Source organism: Leptopilina heterotoma, unplaced genomic scaffold (assembly GCF_015476425.1).
Source record: "Leptopilina heterotoma isolate Lh14 unplaced genomic scaffold, ASM1547642v1 Lhet_74, whole genome shotgun sequence".
NCBI lineage: Eukaryota > Metazoa > Arthropoda > Insecta > Hymenoptera > Figitidae > Leptopilina > Leptopilina heterotoma.
The window spans coordinates 1,423,389-1,435,675 of NW_025111173.1; the positions used below are offsets into that span (position 1 = coordinate 1,423,389).

The window sequence follows — 12,287 nt, forward strand, 5'->3', positions numbered from 1 at the left end:
AGGTAAGTAAAACTTTTACAATTGATACCCATTACAAAAAGGGAGCGTTCACAAATGATGTCATGCAATTTTTCGGGATTTTAGACCCCCCTTCCCCTGTCGCGCAATTTCATGAAATTTCACATATAAAAATACTTTGTTTCATGTTTAGTAGAGACCTCCCTACCCCCAAAAACGTGACATCATTTGTGAACGCTCCCAAAATTCATATAAATGTTTCACCGATTTTAAAAACAATTTTTAAATATTCTGGAACATAACCCAATTTTTAAAAATTGGATTTTTTCCGAGCATGGAAAAAATATGACGAACTACGAAAATATATTTTTTTTATTTTCAAGAAATTATTTCAAGATAATTTAACCTCGAAAATTAAATTTTTTTAAATATGGATAATTTAACCTTTAAATTTCAATTTTTTTAAGTATCAGTAAAGTTTAGAAGAATGTTTCTCTTAACTATTACTTAAGAACGAATAAGTAATTTAAAGTGATTGGGAATGCGAACGCAATATTGCAGGATTTGTAGATTGAGGACTTGTCTTAGAAATTCCTAATTTTAATTTTGAGCTCATTTCCACTGGCAGACATAAGAAAATGTTAAGTTCTATTCATTTCAATTCATTCTTAGAAATAAACGGAATTGAAAGGATTTGAATTTTCAAAAATGTTGAAGGAAAAAAAAGTATTTTAATTCGTTTTTGAGCAATTATTTTTTGTTTATTTATGAATGTTAATAATAAACTAATGATTTTGGATTAGGAATAGAAAAAACAAAAAAGGTATGAGGAAAAGAAATGCAAAAATTTTCTTTTATTGAATTCTCGAAACTAAATTAGCTTAAAAACATTTTTTTAAACAATGTTTTAAATGTAGTATATAAATCAACATACAAAAGCATTGTTTTAAGTGTACATTTAGAAAACAAATTATATTTCAGAGAGAAAAAAACATAATACATTATTATTTAGGTAATTATGTATTATTTTTTTCATAATTACCATTATTTACAATAAACTACTAATAAGGTAAAACTCAAACACCAATAAACACTGAAAATATCAAACAGAATGCACCACACGCTGTTTGATCAAACTGTGCGACGCCATGACACATAACAGCTGGATGGATCGCCGCATGTGTATATAAGATTTATGAACAAATCTAGATGTCACTTTTTTCTATTTGTCTTATAAGTATATTACCAATAATATTTTTTATGAATATTTTGGTACTGCTACGCTCATTTTTAATTAATAATTAATTTAATTAAATATATTTTTTCTTATCATTAAAAAAGAATTAGGAAAAAATTAAACAATAGAAATAAAGTAAAAATATTCAATTGTTAAATTAAAACAAAGGGCATCGCGTTGCCATGACGAAAATAGTTGTTTCATGACATTAGACAAAAACAAAGATTTCGTTACTCTTCCTTAACTCGCGATTCTGAACGGACGTTCAAATTGTTCTTTCTTTCTCAAAAGTGACAAATAAGGAAATTGTATTGAAGATTATTTAAATAAATATTACAATTATTAAAATATAATTAAATATTTTTTCTCCTTTCTCATTATTTCCAATATCAGAAGATATTTAAGGACTCTTCTAGAAAGAAGAAACTTCACTGAAAAAACATCCTTCATCCATAAGAATTTCCAGGTTTCTTTCTTTATTTCCACCTTTTCTAATCTTTCCTTTCCTATCTTTACGATCCTCTCCGTAGGATCGAAAAATAACTTTTTCCTTTCTTCTTTATTTCACGATCCTCCCGCAGGATCGGAAATTGACTTTCCTTCTTTTCCTTCATTATTTCTCGATCCTCTCCGCAGGATCGGAAATTCTCTAATCTTTTTTTTCCTTTTTCTTAAAAAAACTCATTCTTTTTCCTCTATTTCACGATCCTCTCGCAGGATCGGAAATTGATCTTTCTTTCTTTTCTATTTTTCTATTATTTCTCGATCCTCTATGTAGGATCGGAAATTAAATTATTGAAATAATAACAAAGAAGAAAAATTCTGGATAACAATTTTGGCGCCCAACGTGGGGCCTTAGGTCATTTGAAAATAACCCGAACCCTGAAGTCTAAAACTTTTTCAACCTCACTTCCGGGAGTGGGATACAGAAAATAAACACCCGGTGGCGCCTGACGCAAAATATTTATTTTTATCTCTACATATATTATGTTTCCAAAATCTTTAATTGAAGTGAACAAATCACCTTACTCCGTTCCTGTCACTATCATCAGAAAGGAGTCAAATCAACGTTTTAGCATAAAATTTAGTGAATTAAATTCCGAAAAGAAAATTTCCAAATCAACTCCGAATCTGAAAAAATAAATCATCGATTAAATCTCAACGACATTTTTACCTGTTTATGGATCAACAAAATTATATCTTACCAAAGGACAACACTGGCTTTGTGAACGTTTATACCGACGGTGCATGTTCAGGAAACGGAAGGACATCCCCAAAAGGTGGTATTGGCGTTTTCTTCGAAGATAATCATCCCTTGAATATATCTGCTCCTCTCACCGGCAAGCAAACGAACAATCTTGCTGAAATACAAGCTGCGACTCAAGCTGTACTACAAGCCAAAAAAGCTGGCGTCTCTAAACTCCGAATCAATACAGATTCCAAATATTTAATAAATAGTTGTACGGAGTGGATTCCTCGTTGGAAGGAGAATGGCTGGATTACATCATCTGGAAGACCTGTAAAAAACAGAGAAGAACTTCAATTTTTGGAAAATACAACAAAGAATTTAGAAATAAGTTGGATACACGTACCTGGGCATCAAGGTCATCCGGGAAATTCTAAAGCCGATGAACTAGCTAGAAGTGGAATTAGGAAACCGATTTCTGATGACATCTAGAACTCCATTACCCGAAAGAAGAATTCTTCGCAACCGAATTATCGAAATAAATCCTCCTGTATCACACGCAAACATGGAAGAATTAAACCCTCAAGATAACTTGAGAAATTCTATCTTTGAAAATCAAAATGGTTCCGAAAATGACTCAGAAACCAATTTCTCCGACGAACTTATAACTACATCCACAGTAATACCGATCACTAGCACTGCTACAATCACCACGTCAGCAAATGTTCCTCATAACAATGAAAGACGACCACTTACATTTTTCTTCAATCAACAAACAAATTCGAATCAAATTTTTAGTACAGCACCTCAAACAACAACTTCCATCAATGAACCTCGCATATCATCAAGTGTTTCCGACAACATTGTAATCCAATCACCTTATGTCCAGTCATCGTATCAACCGCCTTCAACTGCTGATCCTCCAAGAACATCATCATCTTATGTTCAGTCATCGTATCAATCGCCTTCAACTGCTGATCCTCCAAGAACATCATCATCTTATGTTCAGTCATCGTATCAATCGCCTTCAACTGCTGATCCTCAAAGAACATCATCATCTTACTATCCAGTAGCTGCTCCTTGGTACCCTCCACCTGTAGATCCAAATTGGTACGCTTGGAGAAATTCTTTGGAAGCACAAAGGAACTCTCTTCCCGTTCCAGAATTTTATGGTAAAGATCACGAGAATCCTTCAGATTTTTTGAAGGAAATGCAGGAGTATTTCCATTTGGTCGGAACTCCAGAATCTAATAAAACTAGATTGGCCTGTCAAGCTCTTCATGGAGAAGCAGAGAAGTGGTGGGAAATTTATAAGGGTATACCTTTTGAGTGGAACCAGTTCCAGGATTTACTTCTTCGTCAATACAATTCACCTTCGGTGCTTGGAAGGTTACAATCACAATTGTATTCACAACGTCAACATGAAAAAGACCCCGTGGGTGTATTCCTGCAAAAGAAATTTTTATTATTTCGACGATTAAGGCCATTAGAACCAGAAATTATTATTGTACATACCTTGATAGAATTATTGAAACCAAGCATACGTCATGCAATTCGTGCTTCTAGTCCACATGATTGTCATACTCTTCTCACACGAGCTGTCGAAGCTGAAAGGGATGAATTCGACATGCTACGAACGCAACCACGAAGAGAGGAAAAGAAACCTTCGGAAAAGGAATCCAACACAAAGAAGACTCCCCCTGATTGTTGGTATTGTCCTGAAAAACATTTCCATCGTGATTGTCCTGTTTTTCGGAAACAAGTTGATGATCGCAAAAAACAAAATCAGGAAAACTGGCGAAGGGCGGTGGAACCATCCACCACCGCCAACCAGAAAAACAACCATTAATTTCTCTATATCTTACCCCTCAAGATTGTCGTAGACTGCCACGTATATTAACGTTTCTAAATGATCAAGAGATTCCAGCAATTATAGACACTGCAGCTACAGAAAATTTTATACATTCTTCCAATTTAACTTCCAAACAATTACAAGACCTCGATCCGTGCATCGATAGCGTAGATTTAGCTGCACCTGGAACAACAATGAGAGTATTAGGAAAATTAGCCCTGAAAATCAAAATTAGTAGTCATACTGTCAATATAGAGTTTCTAGTATGTAATGAACTTAGGGAACAAATGATATTAGGTATACCTTGGATGACGGAACAACAAGCGATTATCGATATTCCAAGTGAACGTATCTATGTTGGGAAAGACACAAGATTCACTATTTTCTTTCTTCAGAAATCTGGTCCATTAACATCGACTTCACCAGAAAAAGAAGAAAAAATTAAGAATCTTGACCACGGATTTCCAGCAGAATCTACAGATGAATTCCTTAATGTTTTGCGTCGTTTCTCGAAAACTCTTATTCCTGATCCTCACTTAACACAAACTCGTTCTATTCAACACGTAATTGAATTAACTGACTCAAGACCAGTTCGACAAAAACCTTATACTGCATCTCTCGAAAAGCGTCGAGAAATGTTAAAACAGGTACAAGAAATGCTGTCCAACGACGTGATAGAGCCTAGTACGTCACCATATTGCTCCCCCGTGGTTTTAACCGTGAAAAAAGACGGAAAGAAAAGGTTCTGTATTGATTACAGAAAACTAAATGCTATCACCCAAGATGTAAACCATACATTACCTAGGATTCAGGATTCCCTTAAAGAACTAGGAAAATCCAAAATCTTTTCAACGTTGGATTTACGTTGGGGTTATTGGCAAATACCACTGGAGGAGAACAGCAAAAAATATACTGCCTTTTCCATCCCAAATGGTGGTACATACCAATTTAAAGTTATGCCGTTTGGATTAAAATGTGCTCCAAATACCTTCCAAACACTCATGAGTCAAATAGTCTTACGTGATTACATCAACAAATTTTGTATATCATACCTAGATGATATTATTATTTATTCAAATAGTTGGATGGAACATATTCAACACGTCAATTTGGTCCTCGAAAGATTAGAAATACATGGATTAACATGTTCCTTCGATAAGTGTTTCTTTGGACAAACAGATCTTAAATATCTTGGTCATAATGTTCGCTCGGAATATAACGAACCTCAAGAACAGCATATTCAAGCTATCCTACAGGCTGCTCCACCTGCAAATAAAAAGGAATTACAGAAATTCTTAGGAAACTGTGGATGGATTAGAGAATATGTTCCTGATTTTTCTATTCTATCTAGACCACTTACCAACTTGCTGGGTAAAAAATCAGGTAAATGGACATGGACCACGGAAACCGACGAAGCTTTCCAAAAAATAAAAGAAGCATTTAAAAATGATTTGCGTTTGAGGTCGACCCAATCCGAATTTTCCACTAAATTTACAAACAGATGTCAGTCCAAATGGTATGGGAGCGGTCCTTTATCAAATCGTTGATGGTTTACGTAATGTCATCAGTTATGCAAGCGCTAAATTTAGTCCAGTGGAAACTCGTTATTCTCGATTCGAACAGGAATGTCACGCAGTAGAATGGGCCATCAAACGTTATCGTCCTCAACTCGAAGCTGCACAATTTCATCTATATACCAGCCCCAAAGCCTTAAAATGGTTGCAAGTTTCTAAGGAAACAAAACCAAAATTAAGTCGCTGGGCTCGATTCCTGGATGATTTCGATTACATCATTCACGCACGTACAAACGCTGATTCAGAGTTGGTTTCTGCTTTGGCTCAAATACCAACAGAAGAAAACAATAAAGTTGAAGACACAAATTTACTACTTCCACCCGAAATTCGACCTCAAATAGAAACACCTTTTCTAGCTCAAATCACTTCATCAAATTTCTTCGAAGAAATCATTTCGTTACAGCAAGACGACGAAGACATCACTGAGCAGGCTCGAAGATGGATGACTCTGAAAAATAAAGTAAATTTAAATAAAACTGAGAACAAATTCGTCGAACAGCATCAATTAACCAAAGAAGGATTCTTTCAGAAAAAAAATTCTCAAGGTTCTTGGGTGATAGTAGTACCAAAAGTTTCTTACCAGAGATTGTTGTATGAATATCATGATTCTGGTCTTGCAGGACATCCTGGAGAAGAGGAAACTTTACGTGCAATCCAAGAACATTTCTTTTGGCCAAAAATGACGAAACAAATTATCGAGTACGTAAAAAGTTGTAAACTTTGTTCCTGTTGTAAATCCTTTCGATCACAGGGTACCAACGAAGTCCGTCCACGTCAACCAAAAACTCCATGGGAAACAATTGCTGTGGATCTGATGGGACCTTATCCTCGATCTCCTCGAGGAAAACGGTTTTTGCTCATGGCAACGGACCTTTATTCGAGATGGGTTGAAGCCTTCCCCTTAGCTTCCTCCAAAACTCATCAAATTACTGCTCTACTGGAAAGAGAAGTATTCAGTCGTTTTGGTTACCCTAAATCTATCATCTCAGATAACGGATCTCAATTCACCAGTGATAACTGGAAGAAATCGTGCGAAAAGTGGAGTTGCATTGCGTGGTATACACCTATATACCACCCGCAGGCAAATCCAACCGAACGAAGAAACCAGGAACTGAAGAAAGGAATGAGATTCCGCCTGATCAATTGTGAGCACAAACATTGGGACTCTGGACTCGCCGAAATTTTATTTAATATAAGAAATCGACGCAACGCGGCAACCGGACGGACGCCGAGTCAAGTCTTGTTTGGAACGTCGATGAGAAAACCTGGAGAATGGGTTTTATCGACTAAAGAAAACTCTTCCTCACAATTAAAGGAACAAAATAAACAAATTGATCAACATCAATCCCAATATATCAAAAGATATGCCAAACCTGATAAATCTAAAAAAAGATTACAGGTCGGTGACTTTGTCTATGTACGAACTCATCCGTTATCCGACAAAGAAAAAGGATTTAATGCAGGTTTAGCTCCCCGTGGAGATGGACCCTACGAAGTAAAAAGACATCGCGGTGGCGAAATTTATGAAATCGAACTAAAAAATCGAATTGCCAAAATACATAGTAACGACCTTCGTTACGCCCATCCTCGTAAAAAATCATTCCTCGAAACACCTCGTGAGTTGGACACCACACAAGAAATCGACAATCAGGAAAATGAAATGCTCGACAAAATTGATCAACAATCAATTCCCGAGACAATTTTGATTCCAACGCGAAGAAAACCTGGTCGACCTCGAAAGAAAAAAGTACTCGAACCACCTGAAAAAATAAACAAAATTAGTACAGAAATTTCAAATTTTACACCCTATAACTTACGTTCAAAAAAAAAAAAATAAAAAAAAAAAAATATAAAAAAAAAGGAATAATACGTTTAAATTCAATAATAAACAAACAAAAAAAAAAGAAATAAAAAAGAGCAATTCCACGGGAAGTGATCTGAAGAATTTTCGATGATTTTAGCAATATTAATAATACTTACCGAATTTGTTCCCTTATATACATTGAATAAAAATGTATAAAAGTTTTTTCAAAATTTTCAAAATTTTTTGAGTTACCGCTTACTCAAAATTTTGGTCGGTTTTTCAAAAGAGGCACATAACTTTTTTCTTTGTTAACCGATTAAGATAATTTTTTTTGGAAAATACTTATAATAAGAAGCACTTTAAAGAAAAAAATAAAAAGAAAAAAAAATTTTTTTTTTTGCCCGAAAAAATTTTAAAAAAATTTTTTGAATCAAAATTTTGAAAAAAATACCTCTTCGATTTGAAATTTTTTTTCTGTAGTTATTGTCTATAAAGTCAAGAATACTTCCTATAAATTTAATTATGGGACAACAGTAACTTTACGAGAAAAAAAATAAAATGTCCAGCGCGGCATGCCGGGACTCGTGCATGTATTCGCTTATGGCGGCGCAAGTTTCGTTCCAAATCACTCTACAAGTCACAATTTTTTGCCAAAACGATTTTTCTTTTTTTCTAAATCTTCGTAATTAAGTTTTTTATCGATCTCTCGAGCCCGGTTTTAAAATTTTGTTTTTAAACATTTTTTTAATAACAATAAATTTTAAAAAAATCATAAAATCGTAAAATATATTTTTTTCAGCTTCAATCATTCAGAAAATTAATCAAAAAACCTATTAAAAGAATATGTTTAAATGTTTCTGATGTATAACAAAAGTATACCAATTTATTAAATTGTTTAAACAATTAATTGTTATTTCTTTCCTAAACTGTACTTAAGGTTAGAAATTTCTAGTTTTTTCTCAATTGTTCAATTTTTCAGGAGTAAAACATCTACATTTGAAAAAAACCAAATTATTTATTTATTACATTGTTTGAACAATTAATTGTTGTTACTTTTTCATAAAATATACTTAGGGTTTGAAAATTCTAGTTTTTTCTTAATTGTTACAATTTTTCATGAGTAAAACATCTACTGATGATAAGAAATAAAAAATTATTTATTATAAAACTGTTTAGCCAATGAATTGTTGCCATTTTTTCATAAATTGCACTTAGGGCTAAAGTTTCTAGTTTTTTCAAAGTACAATTCATTAAAAAATAAAAAACTATAAATTAAATAATAAGTTTCTAGTTTTAAGTTCAGTAAATTGAAAACTTTACAAAAAATAAATTGTTTAAACAATGTTTAAATAATTAATTTTTAGTTTTTCTTTTATTCTTGAATGTTTTAGTTACAAAAAATGCACAATTAAAAAAACTAGAAGTTTCTAACCCTAAGTACAATTTAGGAAAGAAATAACAATTAATTGTTTAAACAATTTAATAAATTGGTATACTTTTGTTATACATCAGAAACACTCAAACATTCTTTTAATAGGTTTTTTGATTAATTTTCTAAATGATTGAAGCTGAAAAAAATATATTTTACGATTTTATGATTTTTTTAAAACTTATTGTTATTAAAAAAATGTTTAAAAACAAAATTTTAAAACCGGGCTCGAGAGATCGATAGAAAACTTAATTACGAAGATTTAGAAAAAAAGAATAATCGTTTTGGCAAAAAGTTGTGACTTGTAGAGTGATTTGGAACGAAACTTGCGCCGCCATAAGCGAATACATTCACGAGTCCCGGCATGCCGCGCTGGACATTTTATTTTTTTTCTCGTAAAGTTATTGTTGTCCCATAATTAAATTTATAGGAAGTATTCTTGACTTTATAGACAATAACTACAAAAAAAAAATTTTTAAATCGAAGAGGTATTTTTTTCAAAATTTTGATTCAAAAAATTTTTTTTAAATTTTTTCGGGCAAAAAAAAAATTTTTTTTTTCTTTTTATTTTTTTCTTTAAAGTGCTTCTTATTATGAGTATTTTCCAAAAAAAATTATCTTAATCGGTTAACAAAGAAAAAAGTTATGTGCCTCTTTTGAAAAACCGACCAAAATTTTGAGTAAGCGGTAACTTAAAAAATTTTGAAAATTTTGAAAAAACTTTTATACATTTTTATTCCATGTATATGAGGGAACAAATTCAGTAAGTATTATTAATATTCCTAAAATCATCGAAAATTCTTCAGATCACTTCCCGTGGAATTGCTCAAAATTAGAAAGCCCTGCAACTTCATGTTATTTGAGACACATTTGTTTAACTTGACAACGGAAAAGGTTACAAATAACAAACAGTTGTCATCAATCATGGACGCAAGCAAGGAAGCTTCTACTATTCAAAAAGTGAAAAAACCCAGTCAGAATAAAAGAAGGACTGAACGTAGAAGGAAAGCGTTTGAAGAACAATTAAAAAATCCTGACAAATACGTACCTCTGCCTGTTGCACGACGTAAAAAGCCGAAAAAGAATTCTAACCCTTCTACTCTAAAAATGCAATCTTCTTTCAAATCCGGTACAGCAAACATCCAAATAACTTCCAAAATTGTAAGTAAATGTGTTCCTAAAAGAAATAAAGAAAATGTGTTTTGTGTTTTAACAGAAATTTCGAAAACAATTACCTCGCCAAAAATATCACTTGTTCCTTCCGCATCAACTGACGATCCAGATATTTTAGAATTGAGAGCGTCTCCAATAAATTTTTCACCCGTCCGTCCAAACTCTCCACTTACACTAAATGAAGTCGAAAAAATTGATTTGAATAAATTGCCTCCCACGCCAGGAAAAAATATAATCTTTCCTCCTGTTAAAGAGAGACAAACTACCGGAAACAACACGGAATCACGAAATCGAAAACGGGTACAATCCTCATTAAAAAATTCACCTGCTAAAAAATCGAAATCTACACACAGGGTAAAAAGGACACCGACCAAACGTTCACCACGTTCAAGCCAAACCGAACATCATCCGAAGAACAAGGAAGTTTCGAGGCGATTGAAGTCGGTAATATGTGAACCAACGGTCCGTAGACAACTTTTTTAATTCATTCATTTTCTTGAGTTAATTTTTCCTTTTTATTTTATTATTATGAATGCGATTTTTTCAGGTTAACTAAAATTTTTTTTTTTTCTTCTCAAATTACGTTAATTATTTAAATTATTTAATTGTTCAATTTTCTTCGATGCACATTTATATTTCAACGTTAATATTCTTTTTTATGATAAACCCCGTGGAATTGCTACGCTCATTTTTAATTAATAATTAATTTAATTAAATATATTTTTTCTTATCATTAAAAAAGAATTAGGAAAAAATTAAACAATAGAAATAAAGTAAAAATATTCAATTGTTAAATTAAAACAAAGGGCATCGCGTTGCCATGACGAAAATAGTTGTTTCATGACATTAGACAAAAACAAAGATTTCGTTACTCTTCCTTAACTCGCGATTCTGAACGGACGTTCAAATTGTTCTTTCTTTCTCAAAAGTGACAAATAAGGAAATTGTATTGAAGATTATTTAAATAAATATTACAATTATTAAAATATAATTAAATATTTTTTCTCCTTTCTCATTATTTCCAATATCAGAAGATATTTAAGGACTCTTCTAGAAAGAAGAAACTTCACTGAAAAAACATCCTTCATCCATAAGAATTTCCAGGTTTCTTTCTTTATTTCCACCTTTTCTAATCTTTCCTTTCCTATCTTTACGATCCTCTCCGTAGGATCGAAAAATAACTTTTTCCTTTCTTCTTTATTTCACGATCCTCCCGCAGGATCGGAAATTGACTTTCCTTCTTTTCCTTCATTATTTCTCGATCCTCTCCGCAGGATCGGAAATTCTCTAATCTTTTTTTTCCTTTTTCTTAAAAAAACTCATTCTTTTTCCTCTATTTCACGATCCTCTCGCAGGATCGGAAATTGATCTTTCTTTCTTTTCTATTTTTCTATTATTTCTCGATCCTCTATGTAGGATCGGAAATTAAATTATTGAAATAATAACAAAGAAGAAAAATTCTGGATAACAGTACTATACAATTTGTTAATGTTATAAACAAATTAAATTAACAAACATACATTCCAATCAGGATTAAATGCAAATCACAAATAATAATTCCTTAAATACTCACGGTGGTCACGGTGGTCTTGAACCAACTTTAAATAAAAAGTCTTGCGAAGTGAGATTTTTATTGTGGATTCCAACACTGGTGACCTCCCTGAGTATTTTGCAACAAAAATTAAAATAATCCATCCGGCCGTTTTTGAAAAAAGTAATTTTTAGTATTTCTATCGTGAACTCTGTATACAAGCACTTTAAAAAAGGTACAAAATCAAATTTAATTTCAATTTCATGAGTGTACAATAGTATTTTGGATCACATAATCTGAATTTGATGTTGGATTTAAGAATTTCAAAACGGCGGATCCAATATGGCAACCAAAAAGTTTAAAAATTGTTTAGATCTATTTGGGACTCAATACTTGAGGGTTTTCGGGGTCATTAAATCTGAATTCAATGGTAGGTTTTAAAAATTAGAAATGGCGGATCCAACATGGCGACCAAAAAAATTAAAAATTGTTTAGATCTACTTGAAACTCAATACTTGGGGTTTTTTGGGGTCGCTAAATCTG

At 32.5% G+C, this 12,287-nt stretch overlaps 1 protein-coding gene across 1 annotated transcript; it reads left to right on the forward strand.

Annotated features, from left to right (window-relative positions):
- The first annotated feature begins 1,300 nt into the window (after window positions 1-1,300).
- LOC122510798 (ribonuclease H1-like) lies at window positions 1,301-2,883 on the forward strand. The gene has a single exon (XM_043625700.1). The coding sequence runs from the start codon at window positions 2,376-2,378 to the stop codon at window positions 2,871-2,873; it is 498 nt and encodes a 165-aa protein (XP_043481635.1). The 5' UTR covers window positions 1,301-2,375; the 3' UTR covers window positions 2,874-2,883.
- The last annotated feature ends 9,404 nt before the right edge of the window (window positions 2,884-12,287 follow it).

Excerpts from the sequence above, each read along its gene's own strand:
- LOC122510798 (XM_043625700.1), top strand. The coding sequence starts at position 2,376 with ATGGATCAACAAAATTATATCTTACCAAAGGACAACACTGGCTTTGTG.